This window comes from Chroicocephalus ridibundus, chromosome 1 (genome assembly GCF_963924245.1).
Source record: "Chroicocephalus ridibundus chromosome 1, bChrRid1.1, whole genome shotgun sequence".
Classification (NCBI taxonomy): domain Eukaryota; kingdom Metazoa; phylum Chordata; class Aves; order Charadriiformes; family Laridae; genus Chroicocephalus; species Chroicocephalus ridibundus.
In genome coordinates, this window is record NC_086284.1 from 126,764,006 (window position 1) to 126,789,402 (window position 25,397).

The 25,397-nt window shown below is 43.3% G+C and overlaps 1 protein-coding gene across 2 annotated transcripts in view; it reads right to left on the reverse strand.

Moving 5' to 3' along the window:
* The window catches only part of NME7 (NME/NM23 family member 7), a 92,961-nt gene that overhangs the window by 879 nt on the left and 66,685 nt on the right, over nucleotides 1-25,397 (reverse strand). For both annotated transcript variants that reach the window (XM_063350775.1, XM_063350764.1), the window contains one exon: nucleotides 15,659-15,766. In XM_063350775.1, coding sequence (XP_063206845.1) covers nucleotides 15,659-15,766 — 108 coding nt within the window. The remainder of the gene's footprint in view (nucleotides 1-15,658; nucleotides 15,767-25,397) is intronic.

Genomic DNA, 25,397 nt, shown 5'->3' on the forward strand with positions numbered 1-25,397 from the left:
GTGGAAATCTCGCCTTCAACTGTTTCATTTGCTGCTGCATGTTTATAGCAAGGCAAGGGTTTAACAGAGACGCTGGGATTAAAGCGCTACCGTTCTGCCTGAAGGAAGCTCCACCTGCACAAGAGCTGCGGGAAAACTGAGCTGTTTTGGCTACCAGCAATTGTCGGATGTGCTGCTGCCACCATTTGGGACAGGTTGCCACGGCTCATGGTTTGGTAGGATTGACTACCCTGATGATTAAATTCTCAGGTGCACACACAGCCTGTGATGGTTAAAAAAAAACAAAACAAAACCAAAAAACCACACACAACAAAAAAAAAAAAAAAAAAACAACCCAACCCAATACAATAATGAAACCCTCCCCTGAACTGCTTTATTTATAAAAGAACCAACGCGCAGTTAGATAATTTATCTCCTTTTGATTTACTATATGAGTGCAAAGTCCAAGCGTGAACTGGTAATAAAGATAATGGCTTATTCCAGGGATTGGGACAAACACTAGAAAGCTTGTGGTGCCCGTGCAGGCTTCAGGGAGCTGGTGTCATGTACTCAGTAACAGCATATGGACTAAAGCAAAAAAACCAAACCCTTCACCCTCCCCCCACCTCACCCCAATCACTTTCTAGTACCAAATCAGTGAAAGCAGGGTGGTGATCACTAATTAACTAGGCAGTAACGCAGTAGCTACCCTGGCCATACACCCTGCAGCCACCCACTGAAAAGACCCAACTCGTCACAGGTCTCATGACAGCTCTGCTACCAACAGGCTGCACCCTCCGCCCCTCCCCAAAGGAAAAAACCCCCCACAACCCACCTGGCTGGGCATGCCCCCTCCCCCATGAGAAATGCTGCTGTAATTTGTCAGACCGAACAGAGATGCAGCATTAAATGGCTGCAGGATGGTTAAAAAAAACCCAAAACAAAAACCAAAACCCCCATCAAACCGAAAAAAACCCCCTTCTGGCCAGCCCATGCAGCCTCCTTGCCAGCCCGCTCACTCCCCAGCACCAGAACTTTTGGTAGACAGCACCATTGATACTAACAATGACGTTTCACAAAACGCTTCGGCCCCGGCCTTGCTGTACTAAGTGGTCAAAAGCCCTGGGGTGAGAGGGAGGAGCAGGGGTTCAAGGTGTGACATCTCATCAACCCAATTTAAAATTTGCATTGCTTGCAAGATGTTCTTTTTGCTAAAACAAAAAAAAAAATCTGTGCTGTATTGCCTATGTAAAATCTATTCTCCTCAGGTACGGCTTTCCTTACTGCCTAATAGGACACTACATTATAAACTGCCACGTTGAACATGTTGGTCTTTCTGTCAGGTTGGCTCAACATAATTAAGTAGAATTGCAGCCATTAAAGTGAACTTTTTTCCTCCCTTCTTGTTGATATAGGACATCTGGACTTTAAGGTTAGAGAGACACCCAAAAATGCAAATAAAGTAAAAACCAGAGACAGACACACACTGACATTTAAGGACAAGAACTTCTGGCTGTGTCTGCACGAATGCTTGCGCTAACCCACCCCCGCCGCCAGTTTTACAGCTCCGAGCGCTGGCACTTCTGGGCTCCTCTCCCCAGTGTGGCCACGGGCGACTGGCCGGCGCGGGTCAGGCACGACCCTCGGCGTGTGCGGGGAGCTGTGCCCAGAGCAAACAAAAACGCCAAGGGCAGCGCCCTCTGCTCCTTTGTGGGCAATAACTGCGGGTGCAGCCCCAGCCTGGGGCGCTGATGGAGCTGCTGCTGCCGCCGGCCCCGTTCCCCGGAGCTGGGGCAGGCTGAGGTTCAGCAGAGCTGCCCCGACTCCTGCCGCCCCTGGGCTGCCTTGGCCGGAGCTTCGTGGCCTCCCTGGGGGGTGGGTGACGATCCCCCCCCACAGCACGCGCTGACACAGGTGAGTGTTGTCCTCACCCAGCTCCCGCTCACTTGGTATTAGCAGCAAAAGGCATCGCGCTATTTCAGTCCTTGAAAGCCCCTGATTTTGTGCAACCAATTTTCCCAGGCCAGGCTGAACAACCTCAGCTCGCTTACAGCCTACGGAAAACATCTTCCTCCTCAATTAGCTTTTATTGGATTGCTAAAGATCCACGCAGACTGTACTGGCGAGGCTCGGACATCAGAACAAGCACGCTATGTATTGTATAAGGTGCAAAACCAGGTGCCGGTACGTTCTCTTCATATATAATTATCTTTATGTGGGTCAGCTGCCACCTAGCTCCCAGTAAAACCAGTTAAGAGCTGGCATGCCTGTGGTACGCAGAAATGATCCTTCTCTCCCAGAGCCTCACCCTCGAGAGCACGGCAGTGCTGGACGAGAAACACCAGAAATACGGGCCATTCCGTTACCCCACTCACATGACAACACACAGAGTGTTTTGCAGAAGAACCAAGACCAAGGATTTCAGCAGTACCAGGAGATTCGGGGTGCCCCATCTTATGAGACCCTGGCTGGACACAGCTTGAAGAACTCCATTCTAAAAGAAGCAGGTCCTTTTCCAAGGAGATCCAGGACTTGGAGGTACTCACACCAACCATCCAGATGGGGGCCGGGTATTCCAAATCACACTGTATTTTAGGAAATACAGTTCCCTCTTCCCCAGGGTCCGAGTGCAGTATAAACCACAGAAGAAGGAGCTGTGCCTGTACAAAACCTCTCAACAAGCCTCACATTTGACCTAGGGCAAGGTCAGCTTCCCTGAGCCAAGCACACCTCCGGTCTCTTTACAGGACCCAAAGGCAGCAGAGGACAAACCCACACCAGGAACTGATCTGAGACCATCCAAATGCATTTCACAAATGCCACCCAAATGCCCTTCAAATGATACTAACATTCAGGTGTGCTCACTCCTTACCACATGCGGAACAGGATTAAATTTAACATCAGTACTCTCCTTACAGATCCCAGGAACCATCTACTTGCTTTATAGCACGCAGCTGTGCCTGCTCTAGCTCCTGTTCAGGGACAAATAACAATAATGCTCAGGAAGTAATAACAGGTGAGTAACTGTGACCTTCTGGCTCTGACCCTACAAAATGCTTCGCCAAGGAGGAGCTGAGAGCTGCTTCAGTCACACACGCTCTCTATAAAACTCACGTTAATGAAGCCGGCTGCTCCCTCTGGGCTCTTCCACAGGTTACCAGAACGTTTCAGGAGGTAATAACAAAATCCAGTCCAATGCCCTGGCTGAGCGCAAACGATTATCATCTGAACAGCGTGTGCCTTAAGAGCATGGAGAGGCCAGGCAAAAGTAAAAAAAAAAAACAAAGAAGGAAGCAAACCAAGTGAGACAGCCAGTCTTCTAAGGGAGAGCAAAAGATCTTGGTAATAACACAGGACCCAGCGCAGACACAAAGTGTCCTGAAGATTTCAAGTGTAAGAATTACAGACACCTACAATTAAATTCTCCTCCCGCCTAGAACACAAAGCAAAAAGCAGTGCTGATGAGAGGTGCCAGCTGGGCAGCTCTGGAGCCAGAGCTTTTGTCTACATAAGCACAGACCACGGTACCCCTTGAACGGTACCAGCATGTCACACAGGCAGCATTCCCTACATCTCACCTCAAAGAAAAGCCCGGCACTGAAAGGGTACCTCAGCATTCACGATCCGTTCCCCTTGTCCCCTTGGGCTGGCAGTTTTTGCAAAGAGACCCTGTTCCTATCATTGGCGGCAGAAGCAAGGGGGCTGACGGGGAGACATACCAGTGCAGGAAATATGCTGAGATCACAGATTCACTGCTCATCCATCACCAGAAAGACGACGGCAATTTCAGTCTGTCATCAGCTCTGCCGAACCAAAACTGCCAGCCGGGAGATGGAAAGCTTTTTCATCCCTGGATGCGTTTAGAGCTTGTCAGTCATCTCAGTGCTTTTCACGCCGCTGGACAGATACTCACCAGCACCCTCTCCCCAAAACCAGCAGAACTAACTGGATCTCCTCGCTTCAGCGTAGGTATCCAGACACATGATTCAGAGAGTCCTTGCTGACCTAAAGTTTCGGCATCAGTAGACTCTCCCTGAACACTTAGGTCTCATAATTTTTTACAAGGTATCTCAGTTTGAGGTCACTAGTAGGAACCAAAAATCTCTCTTTGGCCATTAATGTTGGTTTGTACATCAGCATGAACGTGTCATCTCTGTCAGCAAGTGCACTTGCTAACACCTAAAACGCATTTCAGCCACAGCTCGCTCAGCTGACTCACAAGGCTAAATCATTAGATCAACACACTGAAAACCCATGGATTCATACCATCCTTCCAGCCACAAGCAGTCCAGAAATAAAAATGGTCGTCAAAAGAAGGGGGTCTACTTGCTCACTGTATTATTTGTCTGAAAATAAAGAATTCTTTTTCCCACATGAACGTGAAGAGGGTTTAGTCCCAGGAAGTTTGTTCAAAAAAAAGGAAAGTTAGTCAACTCCTGCCTGTCTCTCAAGCGTCACACACTGTAAGAAATAAAGCTGGTCAGGCTGCCCAAGGCAGAACAATTTGTACACATGCACTTCAACTGTCCAAGTTAATTTACTAAGTACAGCTGGAACAAAAACCCCTATGTGCCAAAAAATAAAAATTTGCAATGGAAGATTTTATTGTAGAAATGCTACAGGATAACATAGAGAATATTCTGCTTTTATGTTACGTGCTGTTAACGCAGCCACCTCAAACACTGTGTATGGTTATGATCAACTCTGAAAACACAGCAATAGAGAAGGGCAATGGAAGCTATTTGGAAATTGCACCATAAAATAAAAGATTAGAGAAATCTGAATTCCAAACAGGATGTAAATGAGAGGACAAGACAATAATCCGTTACACAACAATCAAAACACTAAGTGAGTTTTATGTTATTTAATCTGTATCACTACAAGAAAAATAAGTGAATCCAAAACCTTATTTGAAATAACAAAGTGTTGTTTTTTCATCATACATAACTACTGTGCTGACTCAGACCACTGATTTCTGAAGTACAGATACTACAGGTTCATTGGATCTCCCCACCCCACGGCATAACCCAACTGCCCAGTAGTTGGGGCTGAACATATTAGCCCAGGACTTTCCCACCAGGAGCTCTACTCCTCCTTTAGGAACATCTTTGGTCGCCACCAGAAGAGATCACTGGCCTGGTAGAGCCACTGGAATGAAACAGAGTGAAAGGTCCTGGCACCCATCTCACGTGAAGAACCAACATGACAGCGAGCACTGATTTCCCAAGGATCCCGAGCAGCTTGCTGAGTCACCAGGATCACTGCCTCTGCACTTCACGCTTATCTTGAGGGACACTTGACTGCCTCAAAGTCAGGAGGTCTTGCAGAGCCCTTGTATGATGCCCTTGAACCAGTCATCTTAGATACAGAGACAAGATGCTAGGCGCACCACCACAGATGTCAATGCAAGCTGCAAACATGTCCCCAACACTGGATAAAAACACTGAAAAAGACCCCTGCTGCTAGTACCTGAAATATCTAAGTAAAGCCTGGTTTGGATGTGTTCATACAAGTTACAGTCATTGTGGGGGCTCCTTGCCAATGCTGAGCTAAGGCTCTCCAGCCTACTCAGAGAGCACTGAAAGTCACGGTCCTCACGAGCTACCGGATTATGGCCAATAGACGAGGAAGTGGTCACAGAAAGAGAACAAGAACGTGTTTCCACCCACATCAGGGACTCAAGCTAGGATGGAAACTATAAGCAAATAAATGAAGTAGAAGGCAGCCAGCATTTAAAGCTCTTCCTGAGCAACGAAGATGTTCTGCAGGGCCAGGGGACCCAACAGGCTACACCTGGCAGCAGGGTAAAAGTTATGGCAGGTAAGACAGTAACAAAATATCCTGAAAAAAAACCAAACCACACACAAAAGCACCACCCAGTCCACAAGTAGTGGCCTTGCATGCACCATCATAAGCCCCTGTGTAGAATGTGGCTCCCTGTGCCGACAGGAAACATCCCACCAAACTAATGGCATAAATTCCCCCAGCGCAGTGCTCAAGGTACCTTCTGAGCAATGTCACTGAATTTAGAAAGCTCCATTCCCCTGTGGAATGGGTCAGTGTTAAGAGGCCAAGAGCTTGTTTCAAATCTCAGCAGTCCTCTGTGATCTCAATGCTCCTGCTGTGCGCTAAACCATGTACCACCACGACAGGACTAGACTCCTGACACCTGACTGACCAAGTTCCTATTCAATAGCTGGACTGAATAAGGTAGCTACCAGAGAAATCCCACAGTTCCTGGTTTGTGGCTGGATAGTCTCAGCACACCATCTCTCCCCAGCAGAACAGCAGTAACTACCACTGACACCAATGCAGAAGGAAACTTGCCCACTCGGCAACTCTGGCCACTTAAGAGAATTGCCTCTTGCTCAGAGACTTGCCTACGTATCTCAGTATCTCTCAGATATACTTGTGGATATATCTTTCCTGCCTAAATGCCAATGCACTTAGGGTTAAAGATGAAGAGGGAGAATCCAACTCTTACTGAAACCAGAAGATACTTGGTGATCTGGAGGACCCCTAGACTACAGCCAACACCCTTTCAGGTGACAACTGCCATCTAGTTCTGTGTTGGCACTGCTGCTAGCACAAATCATCACAGCCAATGTCTAAGCCCTCAGTATTACCACACTACCAAACCAATACTGATATGACACTACACTTCGAATAATCAGTTATTCTTTACCTGTGAAAGAAGAAGTGGTTTCTAGAGCTTGATAAACCCTTAACTCAAGATATCGCATGGTGTTAGCACCTATGAGAGACAGGAAATCTTATTCAGTCTTCTATCCATATTAACATGTTTGGCTTTGGTTTTTTCCCTCCCATGTTCCACATACATTTCAACACATGTATGCAGACAGCTGACTTAAAATCTCCTCTTAATTCCTGCTAGTTTATAGCAGTTAGTCAAGGAGGTTACACTGATGAGGGAAGGGGCAAACCCTACACAGAAAGTATCAATATAGCTAATCATTTGCCTATTTGACCTCTGAGAGAGAGGTGGCAGGTACAACTGGCTGAGGTTAATAATAGGAAGCCATGTGAAAATGTATTTGCATCACACAGCAGCGTGTGCCACAGGAAAACAGAGATTCTCTTACCCCAGAAAAGGTGCAGGACCCCTTGGCACAAGGAATGAAAGGAGATTCTGGGCTTCTACATAACTGTGTAACTACCGTGTCCTCTTACTGCTTTTGCTGTATAAGCTATTTCCCTGAGCTTTCTTCTCTTCATTGCTGTAGTCTGCCCATCATGCAGCTGAGTTGCAGCTAAATTGTTGCCATGCTTCAGCTAGATGAAGAGGGGTAAAGGAAAGAGGACCTGGGCTTTTTGGTTCAAAGTGAGAACGTGCCGAGGGAAAGAAAGAAGGCAGCAGCCTCAAAGACGCAAACTGGGCCTCAAATGAGTTATCAAGAAGTGTCACGCCTTCCCTCTGCCTTGACCTCCCCTCCACAAAATTACCTCGCTCAGCGCAACTCGAACACATGACAAAAGCCAAACCCTGTTTATCACGTTAGGTTACCTTTGGGATCAGGTGAAACTTAAAGAGCTTTGGGAGCCGCTTGGTTCACACTCGTTAACTTCTCTTTGGCACTTATAAACCTCAGACTTGGCAGAACAAGGGGTGATTGGACCTCTGATCTTACCCAGAAGTGGAAGCACAAGAGCTGAACTATTTCACAACTCTGTTTAAACAAGTTTCTAGTTTAGTTTGCCTGTCTGGCCCACAAGTATAATAATTATACAACCTGTGTTCAAAATCAGGCTGCAAGTGACCTAATAATACCGTAATTTAATCTTTTTTAAAAAGAGAAATCATCAACATGTGTCCAAAATCCATCCCTCTATTATTGCTGTTTTTAATTTTAATTTCAGATTGAAAGATTACTTAATTCTCTGTACAAGTATATATACAGCATCAGGAAAAATTTTGAGACAGAATTCCAGTGCTGGCTAACATCCTCTGATATGCAAAAACAGCACCAAATAAGATGAAGTTTTCCTACACTCCAGATTCTTTTCAACCTGCTCCCACAGCTGTTGAATAAAAAGTCTCAGAAAGTTAAAATGGAGAAGCCCTTGAATCATAATAACCATTATCTGACACATCTTTCTAGAAACCATTTTGTACCAGGAGAGACTGAAACTTCCAACCGACAGACAAAAATAGCTATTGCTTTGATGAAAACTTGCAAAAAACCCCGCCAAAAAACAACCTCACCCAAACCCTCCTATTTTTTATTTCTTCTCACTGGAGATGATTAAAAGCATCTTACCCTGGATTATGCAGCTCAGTATGGGCCCCTAATAAAAGACTTCATTGCAAAATTGCCGTATGACTGAGTGAAACAATGGCTTCTTTATTAATATTTTAAAGACTCCTGAGGGAAATGCTGTACAGCTGAAATGCCCTCAGTGAAAGGTTCATTGCCATGCTATGCACTTCTGCTGTGTAATGTTTTACAAGCTGCGCTGCCCTGTGAATGGGGAGAGTTAGTTCTCAGCTGGTAGAGGCAGCTTGCATAATACCAGACAAGTTAATCGGTAACAAGCAATGCAGGAGACCTTTGTTCCGAGTGTGACATACACAAATTCCACACTAAGCACATTGACGCTTCTGAGAGTTACTCATTGACATGCTTTATTAAATTGCTTGGACTATACCTTGATGCACCAACAAGATTAGTTGAACAGAGCTGCATCCCTCCGGTGCCTTCCATCCTAAACTGTTGCACTATAACCTCAACCCATGGATCAGCTCACTACTGGTACGAAGGCATTTCCAGGGTGGATGACAGAAAGCACCTTGCAGCGCGCCCACATGTCGAGACAACGGCAGCGGGCGGGCAAGGAAGCTGCGAACACAAAAACACGAGTTGGCAGCCAGCAGAGCGCTTCTGCAAGAGAGCTCTGTTCTTATGGAAATAGCTATGGGAAGCATTTGTTGTGTCCCCCCGCTGCAAGGCGAGGGCTCCCCTGTCCGCTCTGAACAGCTTGCTAAAACACCACCCTCCCCCCAGCCTCCCTGAATAAACGCAAAGGGAAAGGAGGCGTAAGGCGTGCTTCTCCTGGCACTACTTAGAACGTCAGACCAAGGACGGCTGGCTTCTAGCAGGTGGAAGACGTGCTGCACCAAAAGCCCAGGAGCAGCACAGCTCTCAACACTCGTCAGAGCATTTAGTTAATACCAAATCTGAGGAAAACGATGCTGGTTTTCATCGCCCACAGCACTTGTCTGGACAAAACACATCTGCTGAACTGGCCTGTCCTGTCGCCGCTTATCACACGACATCACCTCCCATCTCCCCAAGGCTGAATCCAGCCAGATGAACTTCCAGTGCCAGAACTTGTGCGAGTCTCCATCCATTGGACTGCCATAGCTGATTTGTACAGCTAGACAATATTATTTGTTTGCTTAAATGCCTTAGAAACAGTAAGCCAGTCTCACTGGTGCGAGGCTGAGCAAGGGAAAGAAGATCTTCCAGCAGTATGTTGCACAGCCTGCCAGTCCCCAGCCTTCCTCTTGAACACCACTGCACAGCTGAAATTCAAAGAAGTGATAGAAAAAAAATCCAACCATCATGACAGCTCTCTCAGAAGACAAACAAAACCCACTCTTCTTTGATAACAGCAAAATCATCCTCCTTCATTCGGTTATTTTCATGTCTGTGGATGCCACAAATAGCTCTGAGGCAAGGGAGAAGGCCAGCAAATGATACTTAAGGAGGTCCTTGCTACCGCCTGGCTGGAAAGCTGCCGCCAACACTGAAAACTGACACATTTCCCTCTGCGGTCCCAATGCCCAAGGCGGAGCCTGACGGCACCCAGCAGCCATGCGGAGGCACACAGGCAGCACCCTGAGGAGTCAGTGGAAAGAGCGCCCGTGGGGACACAAGACTGAGGCGGCAGTTGGCACATCCTCCACTCCCATGAAAACTGGCTTAAAAGCCAATCCCACTCTGCAGTTTCACACACAGCCTACCAGACATGCAAAGGTACATGTAAGCACGTTCCCACAGCAATTGCCACATTATTGTCCACTAGAAGTAGTAGTCACCTAATAACAGTGTCTTCCTTGACAACACAGAGAAGGTTATTTTACCCAGAACTAAAATTTTACCCATCCCACAGCAAATCCTTTTTCATGCGTATCTTACTTAGGGCAGCATCCTCTCCCTCTATGTATAAGTACACACACACATATACGTGGATGATTATTAAGCATTTTTTAATCATGCAAAGAAACCCCATGAGACTGACTGATTGCCCAAACACTATGGCATAGGAACATAAAGCTAACGTGGACGGCTCAGACACAGCAGGCTGCACCTCAAAGGAGAGACCTTTCAGGTTACCCCAGACATGTGCAGTTTATCGTCCCTAGGGTGTTTTGCTGCAGTACAAATGCCCTTATGGAACTGCTCACCAAAAAAAACCCCAAATCTCCCCCAAACCCGCCTTGAACTACACAGTATGAGCAACCGTTTATAGGCAGAGCGTGCCAAACCCCAGAAACACTGGTTTTGTTATAACTGCAGGTCTAGGCTACGGGTTTTTTTAATGGTTGCAGATTATGTGGATTCCTGCATAATCTGAAAGGTACTCAGCCACTTGAGACCCAACGACGTGAGGTGTGTGTACAGCACCACCTCCTGTGGAAAGTTTTACACACTGTACTTCCGATGACTGAATAAGGCCTTCACTGACTGATTTTTAATTTGCCTTCATTTCTTTAAGGAGGCACATAAACCGTGAAGCCTGGTAGCCACACCACCTTGTGTCAAGTACTTCGACTAAAACTAGTACAGGAATGACTAATTTCAAGGAAACTTGTTTTGTCTAGAGAATGATGATTCATTAGATCCAGTGGTTTGCAAGCTTCTATTTCAACAAGATATTTATCAGAAATGTTTTTCAGGTCAAAGACGGTGAGTTGAGAAACAGAATCATCTTTCATCGCGTGTACATGAAAGACACAAACACAAAACTGTCTCTAGTCTATTAAATACAGAACTTACTTGGCATATAAACATGCATCTTTCAGTCTTTGCTCTACCTGACTCAGAAAGAACGTGAATGCAGGTCAGTACTGTAATTGTTTGCTTTATATAGACAGTATATAATAGCTTATACATAGTAACTTTTACATATATATATAAATAAAACCTTATATAACTTTTATATATATAGTAACTTTATATAAAGAGTACCTGCTTTATATAAAATAGAAAAAAAAACCTGATGAGAGGTAGAGCAGTACCTGCTTTGGTTGTGGGAAACAAATGCAAACCCTTGCTCTGAATGTCCTACACACCATCAGTTGATCAGAAAAATCAAGAAACTGCTGGTTTGGCCTTCACTCATGAAACCCCATTATCTCATAAATACTCCAATGCTTTCAGACTCCCTTCTCTACTTCCTCCTTTCTTTCCTCTCCCCATTAAAATGGGAAACTGATGACAAGGCTGAGAAAACGGACTGTTCTGAGCTATTCGTGTCTATTCGTTGTCACTTGTGAAAATACATTTTGTACTGATATGAGGACACAGAAGTCTATGAAGTGAATAAATAAGTGCCTGACCCAGTAAGTCAAAGAGCTCATCCAAGAGGCTTCAGGGCAATGTTCACTCTCCTCCTGTATCACTAAACTAGGAATAAAAAAAACCAGTTACAGCTTCACAACTGAAAATACACTGATTTTTTCCATTGTTACCAGTTGCGTTTTAGGCTCAACTGCATCTCCCCTCCCCTCTTCAGCCAAAGTGAGTTATTCATTAATTCTGCTATGCTTTAGTCACTGCCTAAAACGTGAATTAGCTTGTAGAACAAAGATAGGAGTTAAGGGTCAAACTGGTGGAAGCAGGTGCTGGTATTCGCTTTTGGCGTTTGTTTGTTTGTTTGTTTGAGGGGTTTTTATGATTAAAAGTGAAGTTTCCTTTTTCCAGGTCCATGGAAAAGAGGTTTAACAAAAAAAAAAAAACACTGAAAAAACACTGTACTACGTTAATGAAATATAGTGTTCTAAAACTAGGTGCACAAGCTAACCCTTACTTAGTTAATTAGTCCTTGCTGTTCCTGAGACGGTGTTGTTCTCTCTCCTTTCCCCGAGTACTCCTTGATCATGATTTCTGGGAGAAAGGTCACTACCTTGCCCTTCCTAGTGACTGACAACTGAGTATGAACCACCAAAGTCACCTAAAGTTTGGCTATTAACTTCAGCAAGCATTTGATCTAGCCCTCAATTACCTATCTCATCTCCTCTAAGAAGCCTCCATTTGTGGATTATCAGGCAGCAGCTGCCATTGCAAACACCCTTCAATTTTCAGTTAGATCTTAAACTGTGGGTGATGAAAACTGCAGAGAAGGGTGGAGAAATCTTAAAATAAGCAGTATCTGGCACTAAGGATACTTAACTGAGTCCTCAGGAAAGCACCAATGTGTTCCCTTCTACACAGGAACACGCCTTTATTGTGCTTCCATAAATACTGTGCATGTAAGGCCCATCATAGGGTAGCAGGTCAACCAGGTATCTCCCCTTTCCATCTCTATTTGGTTCTGGAAGTTCAGAAGTCACAAAACCATTTAACACATGGACCAACCTAATCAGCTTCCCATCCACGAAGTGGCAACAGCAGCAGCCTACAAACTACCACCAAAACCAAAACAACCTCAAGCCAAAGGCTTGATAAAGCCACAAACCAAACCAAACTAAAAAACCCCCAACAACATATATGTAATGGGAATTGGGGGAAAAAATAGTACTAGAAATTTTGTGCTATTATTTGTAATAATGATTCTGCAGTTTGCTTTCTAAAATTTGCTGCATTTGGGATTTTATTTTGGAGAAGAGAAATATAAATCAGAACATCGTCACGTAGAATTTCAGAGCCAAACACTTGCATGCCAAAATGTGAAAAGGGGCTTAGCCAAGCTCAGACAAAATCAGCACCAGAGTTAGAAATGAAACTCTGGAGTTCCTAGCTCTTGTGCCTGAATTCAGATTGCCAAACTTACCTTTCATCAGCAAAACAGGAATGCAAGAATTTGCATTTAGGCTCGTTTTTGGAGCTATACTGGGGTAGTAACTGCAGCAGAGTATTAACACTGCACAAAAAACAATGCCACCTGAAGAAAGGAAAGAGACTGCTATGGGTGAATTAACTTGCTTTGGGTTTTAAAAAGGATCCTTCATCTTTGTACTATAAATCTAACAGGTCAGATTTCTCCCTAAAATTTACTCCAGACTCCTCCTCTACTAATCAGTTGTCCTACAATGGTACTGTAAAGCTTTTAAAGCAACAGCAGTATTAACATCTCAGCAACATCTCCTACTGAAACATGGACATAACGAACATAGGCTAACTCCACACTGAAAGAAGCAAGTTCCACAGTGCCAACATAGCCAAGGTCATTCTCCTCAACAACAAGCGCCTTACTTATCTCTGAATTCACCTCCTCCAAGGCTGAAAATAATTGCTCAGTTAAACTCAGTTTATTAAAAATATTCAGTTATCCATTAAACAATGAAAATATTCACTACCATTTACTGAAGAGCATACTTCTTAAAAGTATTAGTTTGGCTCAGTTTCCTCCTATGGTTGTCTCGCACGCCACGCAGTCACTCTGCTCTAGCCCAGCACGAACGGCGCTGTTACAGTTACTGGGGCTGAGGCGGGAGGAAGGTCTGGTTTCTGCTTGCCAGCAAATGGGGCCTCTGTGACTGGCTTTGAGCTCCTCTCACAGAAAAGCTCACTGAGGAAAAAGCCCTTCCCAAGGATGACTCCACGTATACTGTATCGTTTCTCTTTCATCAGTTGTGACAAGCCCTTGCACCTAAGCAAATCCAGAGGTTATTTTTTATTTTGCTTACCTAAGTTTTCAGGCAACTGCATTTCTTACAGAAGACATCTAAAGACACTCCAAGACTTAAAGTGTTAGCAGTAAAAAGGTTTCTATAGTTTACATTATAATGCTTATTTGCCAAACGATCACAATGAAACATTCACTGCTTTATTTACTCATTAAAGAACATTGACCGATGCCCTTTACAACTGCTGGCTTAACCTGGACTGTTACAGAAGAAACTTACAGACAGATGAAGAGCCACATTCTGTGTACAATTATGCCTATGGTAAAAAAAGATTTTAGACACCTCTCCCCAAACAATACAATTGATAAATGATTATTAAAAAGACCAGTCTGCAATGGGAACTGCAAAGTGTGTAGTCAGAGTCTAGTGTGCAGTCTAGATCAAGAACTTCACTTATGATTCAGCTATGGGATTCAAAGGACAAACGCATGTAGTGAAGACCTTGAAAAAGAACTCCAGCCTCAATTTTTGTTTTGCAGAAGCTGTAAACTCAATTTAAATAACCAGCAAAATGCATTTAGACCTGCTTTGCGCCAGCATAAAGGAGACAGACTCTGGACACGAGAGAGAGAGAATTCTGCTGAAGTACTAAAATGCTCTCTGAGAGCCGGTGAGACTCATTTCTCTCTGCAGGCTATGCCTTTTTCTGTTGTCATTGAAAAGCCGCGACTGAGGGATTTTAGGCATGTGGTGACAAATACCTGTTTGCTTGTTTAAATCCAGTCCCTTTGGGCAGAAAGTAGAAGTTGCCAACTTTTAATGACAGCTTGGAAATGGTTTAAAAAGTTAGAACTTTGTTGATCCTGGCTGTCATTCTCAGTGTTGAATTTCACTCTATTCCTTAAACTAGACGCAATTCCCTGGCAAACAGCACTTTAACCTACAGATCTGATTTTATTTCATGAGGGTGATGGTGACGCAGTTAGCTCTTCCTCTCCCCTCAATGAAAACACCATTTTGGCAGCGTAAAATAATCCAAGCTACAAAAACTCTTGCTGCTCCATCATTCTATTATAGTCTGACAGCAAAACACTCACAAATACATATAGACAGTAAACCAGAAGATATGCACGTGCTGGAAAAACCATCTGCATGGATGCAGAGATCCATCTAAGATGTGCTTACACACTGTTTCAACTCCCTTGTACAGGACCTTAGTGTTGTGGCATGGAATTAAGTGAGTGAGCTTGTTCTGGTTTCATAGTGAGTACTTCTGTCTTTATAAACACCCTTAATTTAACGTTTTCCCATTTTATTGGGCTTTAATGAAAGCATACAAAGCCAAAGTCAGATAATAATTAGTAAGTTAACACAAAACACAGGAAATACCACCTGATGTGCATAATTATGACTGTCTACAAATAAACCTGGACTCTATCTGAATTTGAATCCCTAGTGCTTGTAATATTCCAAGCCCCGCACCAGCTCACTGTAGAGACAATCCAGACCAGGAGTCATGGTGGTCATCCAAGAAAGGGCTAAGAAGGTGTCTCTGCAGAAGCACTGTTAGGTCCTGATATACAGTCCCAAGGACACGTTCGGCCAAAGAGAAGACCCTTGACTTTCATTTCACAAAATACTTCATTGTACTATATTCACTCAAGAAAACTGCATGGATTAATTTTTTTCAGGATCAGAATTAAGGAAGTTAAATGCCCTTGCTTTTGTTTCTACCTGATCACTGGTCTCCAACACAGGTACTCCACATATAAAACACTTCAAACAGCTTAAAACAGTGTCAAGTATAGCTTTTCACTCTAAAACTTCCTATGATATAAAAGCACATGTTTGTCTAGCAGGTCTTACCTCCAAAAGTCCATCTTCAGGTAGGTCTGTGCAGTGGACAGCATTCTGAATCTTGTTCTTCCCAAAGACAGCACGCAGGGTTCCAGGTCGGAGGTGACGGGCTATTTCCTATTGAACACAAGAAAACCAGAAGACCTTTGTGAACTACATTGTTCCTTTATATTGTGGATGCAATAGAATCTTATAAAGTAAAACATTAATATATGTGTGTCACACTATAAAAGAAAACAAAGAGGGAAATTCCAGCTTGCACTACACACATACACAACTGCTGAAAAACCATGACCAAGACTGTGAAAACTAACTGGTTGAAATCGGGCCAACAAAGCCACCTCGGGTGAAGTGCAAGACCCTTCTTATTACAGATACACCTTCCTGGCTCTTATATTAGCTCATGTTAACACCTTTTCAGTTCTCAAGCACTGAACGTGCTGCACCCAGTGAGCAGACACAAGCACACCACCTTGCAGACTGCCTCCCCTAACACTGAACTATTTGCCTCAGAACCTGACATTTGTGAAGCGCAGATACTGAATCTAGCCTCTTGATCTTCTCTGTGGTGCTTCTCTCACACCATAACTAATGCCAACATCTGATCGCCTCTGAGGATCAGTCCAGACTCTCTCTACATTTCTCTCTATTCTTTGAAATTGACATTTCAATACTTTTCTTCATCTACAATGCCAAACGCCTCCTTGGCCTCTCAGAGTGTTGCTCTTGCTACAGCAGATACCACTCAGGTCCTAAGATAACATTCTTCCCCTACCTCTTTCCTATGATAAATCTCCCATCTTATACTGCAGAGGACTGCCTTCATTGGCTCTTCCCTCCACCGTGCTCTTTCTTTCAAGGCATAATGCAGTCCTGCTGCTCTTCTCTGCACTACCACCTTTCAGTGTTGTCTTTTAACCCCTTTCCTACGCCACCTGAGCTATACCTTCTTGGTCTCTATTCCCAGCACCCTGGAGCTCTTCTCCAAGCCTGTCTCATACACACTGTGCCTCCTTTTAAAATTCAGCAGTGATGGCATTAAACCAGTTTTCCCTCCTTAAAACCCTTTGGACGTTCTTCCATGAGTGAATCCTGAGCACTGCTGCCTGTGAGGGGACAGGCTGATGACACGCTCAAACTACAGTTACTGAACGAAAAAAAAAAGCATTCTTCCTTGCCAATACAGCCTACATCAGCCCCTTTCTGAAAAGGCACCAGGTACATTAGGGTGTAATCACTATGGAAGCGGCCAACACAGTTTCACTGTGCCACTCCCAGGTGTTTGTTTTGGTGTCACAGCTGGAAGTTACTGCCCCCACAGCCTAGTCACCAGACTGGATCATCCAAGCATTTCTTAACTTTCAGTGTCAAATGGGTTCAAAGTGACCTTCGCAGTGGCTCTTTGGCTGCCCTGGAAAACTTTGCACAGGTACATATGAGAACCACTCACATGATGCACAGTCTCTTCTGGGATGGCAGTGAATGTTTTAAGCTAGTCCCAAAAGACCTCACAAGAGCATTATCTGAAAATACCCTTTAGCCACTTTACAGCTTCACTCGCTTGTCATGTCTCACTACTATACTAAGACAATTGGACTTTAAGGGCAAGTCCTAGATATTTTCCTGTAATAACAATCAACGTTTACGGCGATCTGTTACCTAGTAACCTAGATCTGTTACCTATGGTGATCTGTTACCCACATGAAAGACTACTAAATTGCTTCAACGCTTGCAGTGTGTCTAACTCAAAACATGCTACGAGAAGCTTCAGTTCCCCATTGTTACTGCATATATGTCACAGGTTATACAGGATCTTTAGATATGGATGTTAAGGATATTTGAATAAGATACACTCAACATTAAACAAATTTTGCTTCAGAGGGAAGTTCAAAAGTTTCACTTTAAAAAAAAAAAAAGCCCCAAGGAGAAAAAAAACCCCTCTTTTCCATGGTCCTCATTAAAGGCTTGCGATAAGAAAGTCTGCTGGAGCACAGAAGTCACATGCCAGTTAACTATAGCTATGTGACAGTTTAATCAAGCCTTCCTTGAAACAACTGTTGATTCCAGCAACAACTAGCTGTCAGGAAGCCGTCAATAGCACTAGGCTTTCCATTTTTTCAGGAGAGTTTGGGAATATTAGAAAAAATTATTGTGACCATGAAACCTTTGGAAACATTTTAATTTTAGCAAGAAGCAACTCAGATCCAAAAAGCTAAAGCCTGGCATTTCATATTCTGTTTATTTCCTACCCATCAAACTCTTTTGCTCAAACTGTTTTATCCTCCAACAGGTCCAAAAATGCTGCTTTTTATGAAACTTTCCCTAGTTTTCCCTTGACCCATCTTCCTCACCAAACCCACTTTTTTTTTTCCCTTTTTTTTTTCCTTTCTTTCTTTCTTTAAAAGCAGCTATGGCCTCCTGGCTTATCACTTGTCCTAAGCTTTCATTTCTACTTCACAACTTCATAACAGATGACCTTATGTTTCTTCTCTCGGACTCACTCTCTCTCACTAACATTGGCAAAAGCTCCTGCTGTTGCTGTATGCAATCTCCTGTTCTTCCTTCAGTTTTTCAATGCAGCTTGCCACACATTCTCCTGCCCTCTTAAAACTCATCAGCCATCTGGCACAAAAAGGGACTCATTCTGTTCTGCCTGGGATTGCATTAGATCAGAAGTACACAAAGGTTGGTCCTCCAGCACTTCACATTGTTAGCACCTGATTAATAAGAATCTAAATAAGCGTTTCTTGCCACCAGTTAACAAACAGGATGAGAAGTAAAGCAGTCCTGCTTATATTTACATAGCCAAAAAAAGATAGCAATTGTCAATTCTGAAGTTTACTATTCTGTTGCTTTCTTACTACACCACTGAGGAAGCTTCAGGGAACAAGGCCTCTGTAGATGATGGAGATACAAAGAGCTGCATAGATAGGTGTACTTGTGTATGTATGGCTGGAAATCTTGGGAAGCTTCAGGGAAGGAGGAGGAGAGTTCCTTCCTTATAGAACTTATTCCTCATAGCACATATTAATATACATTCCTATGCTCCACGACAGGAAGCTTGCCAAATATTTTATTTATAGGGCCTCATCTGAAACAACAGGGAGACACAAATATAATAGCGGGGTTCAGGTTGGTTCCCCAACCCTTCATCCCCTTTTAAACCTCTTCTTCCTAAGATTTCTGCTGAGTCTAGTTTCCAGAGTATGTGTTTTGTGTACTGGTTTTCAAAACCTTTTTGAAAGGAGTTGAGAGTGGGATGATGGAGGAGTTAAGAGCAGCTACCGCTCTACGATACACTTAAGAGGAGAGTAAAACGTGTGCGCTGGAACTTCACATGCGTGCGTAAATGGGGATGCCATGAACTTGCACCTCACTTAAAGAATACACTGTCTGTGGCAAAACAAACCAGGGCTGCTGTACCAAAAGGCTTCATCTTCTTTGGCCTTATTTAGCAGGCTATTTGATTGCACCTTACAGGCTGGGCTTTGATCTATAGCTAGCCCTTTGAAGATCCTTGTCCTACACAAGATACAGATGCGTATATTTCATGTTCCTCTCTATCATATAACTGTGTGCAGTGCAACACCGCCTATATGAAGTACTTAGCACATTCTATGATCTTTCTATTTCTATACAAGTGAAGGGAAACAAAAATGTCACCAATGCCAGTAATATGTCAAAATCAGACTGAAAATTCATAAACATACTCATCAGCAAAGCTCATTAACTGTTTCTCCTTCAAATGGATGTTTTTTCATGGGCTAGATGGGAAGTTATATAGAACAGAAACATGTACTCCAGCCCAAACTTCAGATTTCAATAAAATTTTTCTGGGTTTTTAAAAGCATTTGCCCTGAATACTTAATAGGGCATCTAGGAAGGCCAAAAAGACACTGCTCTTAAACACTTCTGCATGCCTTGTTGTTGTTTAAATGGCATTCAAGGAAAAGCCAAAGAGGTGACCACAGACTGTGCAGCAACTGTTCCCTCCTTCCTCCATGGGAAACAGCACGAACTCTGAATGGATCAAAAACACACCAAGGAATTTTTACAGCCTAAAACTTTGTTCTACTTGAACATGAACTAGAACACAGGAACCTCGAAAATTCTTTACTGGCCCTCTTGAGAGAAGCAGAATAAAAAAGAGAGCTTGTGATCAACCCCTCTCCTACCCACAGTGTGCTCCCAGGGCAGGTTCATTCTTTTAGGTTTGCTTTCAGGCAGCAGCATTCAGAGGAATTCTTGGGCTGCAACAAACTCTGCACAGTCCCCTCTAAACCCCCAGTAAAACACCTTGTTTTTCTTCTCTGTCCGAGCCCTGACTGCATGTTCGCTCCTTCCTCTTCCTGGCATTTCTCATTCATCACTCTTTCTGAAGGCTTCACGTTGACTTGGTCTCCCCACCTCTGCTTTCCCCACCCTGCACTCATAAAGCTTTTTTCTTCTGCAGTTCGCCATGCTCCACTGCTGTCATGACATGGTTCCTCTTTCCCCTTGAGGGTGCCAACTGATTCAGAAGGCAGTAGTCAGCCCCAGGCAAACAAGCAAGTGCCTTTCTCCTTTTAAGAACCTACGCCCTTGTCAAGAGAACAGAACACACATTAACCGTGAACAAACAAAATAATGTAAATTCCACCACTCACCTTGGAATTTATCTGGCTGAACTTTAGCCATGGGAAAGCTGACTGCCTGGTCTAAGCTAAGCCAGGCACCTGAGCTTCCTCTGTAGTTAGCAGAGGGTGATAAGCCCTTTCAGGAAATGAAAAAAAAAAAAAAAAAAAAAAAAGGACCCTTTTGCAAAACAACAGCTATGTAAGGTAGGTAAGACAAGTGCCTCTCACTTCTCTTCTCATCATCACAGCTCTTCAGTTGGCTGTTATTTTCAGGGAATTTTAGCACCAGTCACATCACACACTGCTGGTTGCAGCAGGGAGCTGCACAAAACACTCAATCCTACTACACAAGCCATCAGCAAGAGGTAAAATGATAAAAGCAGCACATTATTTGTCATGCAGAATACAAAACTAGACAAGCATCTCCTGTAATGCTTATTCAAGCTAAGAAACGCCTTAGCATTATTGTTACTGTGGGAACAACCTCAGCTGATCAGTCTGATATATCCTTCACAGAAGTTCCCATCCAAAGACAAAGGCTTAACTGTCAAAATGAAAATTGTGGTCATGGATGATCTTGTGCACAATACCACAAGGGCTGGCTCCCTCAGCTTGCTTCACATGTTTTCTTTTGCAGCCCATACTCCTTCCAAACTCTAGCCAACCAATTTTGATGTGTGTGCTTCCCCTCTAGTTACCTCATCTCTGACCTGCTTTATGCTCCCCAGTTTCATACAATAAGCCATCTTGCACTCAGCATCAGCTGCTGCAGAACACAACAATCTTCTGCTCCTGCATCAATCCGAGGTCCGTTTAATCATCACTAAATGCAGCGCTAAGCCTTTTGCCTGTATCACAAAGAGAAAAATCTACATAAGATGGTGCTGTTGCCACTGTAAAGTCTTTAACTGGGGAAGAACACATTTTGCCCTGAAACCTGGGTCCTGCCTGTTGAAAGGTACTTCAGAAAGCTTCTAAATACAAAACCAGGTCAAGGCTAAAGAGAATGCAGTAGGTTTCCTTCGGCTTACATTTCACAAACCAATCCAGAACATAAGTCTCTTGTTGACAGTGACATATTTTCTCTTTCTTTCCATTCCACATGAGCTGCAGCAACGTCATGTACAAATATGGAGTCAGTATCAATGGCCTTACACACACTTCCAAGGGAGCCAGAGTTATCACAAAGTCTTTTGTACTTTCCGTATATCGCAAAAAAATAATCAAACCAAAACAACCCCCTCCAAACACACACAATAAACACCCCTCATCTTTTAGTCCTTATCACAAAACAAACTGATACACAGGTTCTCAAGAACCCGGAAAGGTTGCATTGAAAGTCTTTATAATATTTAGCCTAATCTTCTATCCCCTCAGCACTGTGCATTTGACCTAGATATTCAGGTTACCTTCTCCTGACTGATGGTAAAATATTTATGCCTCCAATCACTTACTAGCCGTCCTGACAAGTTTCTTATATCTTTAACTGAGCCAACTTTGTGCGCATGTAGTTACGTACCTGAAACAGCATGCCTATAAAGGTTTGTTCAGCAAACTAAGTGATCTGATCCAGGCAACAGTAGCCAAATTTTCAATTGCAAGGCTGTAAAAAAGTGCATCTGAGCCTCACCTCCCTCCAGAACCAAATAGTTTTGCAACAGTAGCAGCAAGTAATCAAACCATCGTTAATTTTGTTATAAAAGCCTACTTTGATCTGTGTTAAAAAAAAAAAAAAAAACAACAAACAAAACACAAAAAACCCCAAAAAACCACCAAACTCGTCTGCTTTTCTGTTTATTTTAAAGTCAGCCTACCTCTGAACTACCAGTCTCAAGCCCTGTATCTTTTGGAAGCTTTGTTAACGGACCTAAAATTATCTTCCGTACTCTAGTGTTGGCAGCTTTTTGGAAGCTCACAAGTCTGTAGAAGTTGTTACACTGTCTCCTTCTCACCCTCCATCCCCTGAGGCACTTTGATTCCCTCTGCTTCACTCCCACCCATTCCCTACCACTCCTCCTCTCTGGCAGCCCAAAGGTGACGCACCAACTCTCCACAGACTCTCTGCTGTGGGCAGCAAATGTGGCACATTTGCCAGCCTGAGATAGCATTTTTACTGGTCTTGGCGCTTCTGGTTGATGCTTAAGCAATTCTAATGATAACTGCCCTGCTCAGAAACTTCTTTACTGCCATATATGTGTGCCTATCTGCCATTGCCAATGGGATGAATTTAGATAAGAGCAAGCAGCCACACTTCTGAGTTAAGTGTAAACTAGATTGGATAGTGAAGTCTTGAGGATAACTGACATATCAAATGTAAGTTGGTCACAAAATAGGAAGAAAGATAAAATATCTAGCTATCTTGTTGTATTACCTGGCCGCAATAAGGGATATTTACATTACTTGACAAGTTGGAAAAAGGAAGCATTTAACAACTGAAAAGCAACTAACCCCACAAGACATCAGAAAACACAGTATAGATGTAAATTTGATTATTAGTGGCTTTACTTTAAGCTTTAAAGGTGAACTACTGGTTCTACCATCACCTAAAGGTGATGCTTTTCCAGTGCCTTCAAGGCATCCAAAATTTCATCCATTAATTAGTTCACCTATAAAACAAGGATAAAAAAATACTAAGCTGCAAGGGATATTTGGAGATTTCATTAACTCATGTTAGCAAAATATCTGGAGAGCCTCCAGTGAAAGTCACTATGAAGTTGCAAGACGTTATTTTTGGTCTACAGATAGCTTGGCTGAGTTTTCCCCTGTAAGAACAATAATTATAAATTATATTTTCCTCTGAAATTTCACGGTGGAATTCTACATTTGCAAAAGTAGTCCAGATATCTGAGCTTTACACTTTGCAAAGCAGAAAAAAATGCTTAAGAATTCTACCGAGACTTCCCTAGCTGAACCAACCTTGGACCACCCATTTCAACAGAAGATGCAGATGGACTGAAAGACAAAGCTCACAAGTCTGCTGCAAACTCCAGATATCCTTCTCATTCAGGGCTTAGCATGGGAGAGAGCTTTCCCTTCCACTCTGCCCTCAAGCCTCTCCAACCCAACAGCAAGCTTTTCCTTGGAGGCGGCAGTGCTGCCATCTCTTCCCACGCAGTTGTGAACAGCCCTGCTCTGACGGAAGGAATCACTCATTATTTGTGTTACAACTGTTTTTTAAAAGCCCCTGCTGTGTTCAGGACTAGCTGTACTATTCAGTGTTCCTATATGTACTAATAGACAGTTCCTGGCCTGGAAAACTTACAGGAAGAGTCACAAAGAACAGAAAATAGGAGCAGAATGGACCCTATTTTTCAGAGTGGGAAACCAAGACACGGAGACAGTAATTTCCCAGGGGCACAAAGAAATACACATTTCACAAGGATAGCAAGTTCAATGTCTAACTTTTATCTCAGATCTTTTGAATCCCAGACCAGTTCCTCAACTATTCTCTTTCCCTGATTTAATGCTGCTTTAATTTGAGTGTATCACTCTTTACGATAAGCCACTGTCTGCAAAACTCCGGTCACGCCAGGTCACCTATGGGAACTTGAGAGCAGCACTGGGAACATGAAGAACTGCTACTCACCCATCTCCACCCTGACCTTGTTCTAGTCCCTTGATCTGGGAGGTCATGGGTCGCAGAAAAAGGGAAAACTTCTTAGTAGGAGTATCCAAGGGAAGTCCCATGTGCATATCATATGCAGTCTATCATACTGTAAATGAAAGAAGCTGCTAAAAATTCTGCTCAGGTGGCCCTGCAGTAGAACAGAGAATGTCAGCCTAAACCAAACAGACCAGCAAGCTGCATCTCAAACTATTCAGCAGGTTCTCAGCATTTGAATTAGTCCTTTATATCCAGTTTTTAAAATGCCTTTGTTTAGTTAATAGTGTCTACAGACAATCAGACCAGTGGTACAGAATGAAAACTTATTACTACAGCTGTTCTCCTGGTTGTCAGCAATTGCAGAGAGGAGGATTTTGAAAAATAAAAGTAAAAAAATCCATCATCACCATCAGAAATGCAAATCCAGACTACTTAGTTCTTTTTGTTACAGAAGGGAAGGCTTAGGTCACAGTATTTGATTTCACCCACTTTGAGGCCTTCAATAACATAGCTCAAGCAGAAAATAATTGCAGATACGCTCTGGCCACAGCATGTATTTCTTGCATTACTACAATGGCATACAAAGCACCTAGGGAATTTCAGTCCATAAACACCCTATTGCAATGTACAATACAAGGATACCACCTAGCCACCTAGAAAGCCAACCGATCCCTCTTAGGGGAAACCCACTTGAGAAACTGATAGATCTTCCAGCAGTGATCAGTTCCCCTCAGATCAATCTCTTATCAGCAAGAGTACGTAAGATACACTGGGATCTGCAGCTCCTTTTCTGTTTGGTTATTAGCTCTGCCACCAATTTATTAACCAAGCAGAGCCTGAATAAGCAGTCCATTGGGATAAGAGAAAAAAGTAACGCACATCCAAGAACTGACTACTCATAAACTGACAACTGAAAGACGTGAAACTTTTTGGAACAACTACAGTCAACTTCAGGATACTCAAGACCACAACATCATCATGGTTATACGGAAAAGAAAGTGCTCTACTGCCCTTTTTGTACATGTTTATAACTTCCTCAATTGCACATTTTCAACGAGCACCTTTGTGTGCTGACTCTTGCTAACTGCCTTCTACAGTGCTCTAGAAAAAGCCGTTGCAGCCCGTTTTTCCAAGTTCTACCTTGGTTTATTATTTTCATAATATTTTTTTACCGAGATATCATTTGTATTACTTCATAACTTGAAATATATGTAACATCACTACAAAAGTACTATATTCCAATCAGAAGTCAGGAAGATTCAAGTGAAGGACAAGGCTATCTACAGTCAACAAAAATCTGAGTCAGGCATGTAAGCAAATGCTTTTAATATATTAAAATCAAAGATTCAAACATTCACGGTCAGGTTGGAGGGGACTCTGAACAACCTGATCTAGTTAAGGTGTCCCTGCTTGTTGCAGGGGAGTTGGACTCGATGACTTTTAAAGAACGCTTCCAATCCAAACTATTCTATGATTTTACGATTCTGCAAACACACAAGGTCAGTGTGACCAGGATGCTAGGAAACTG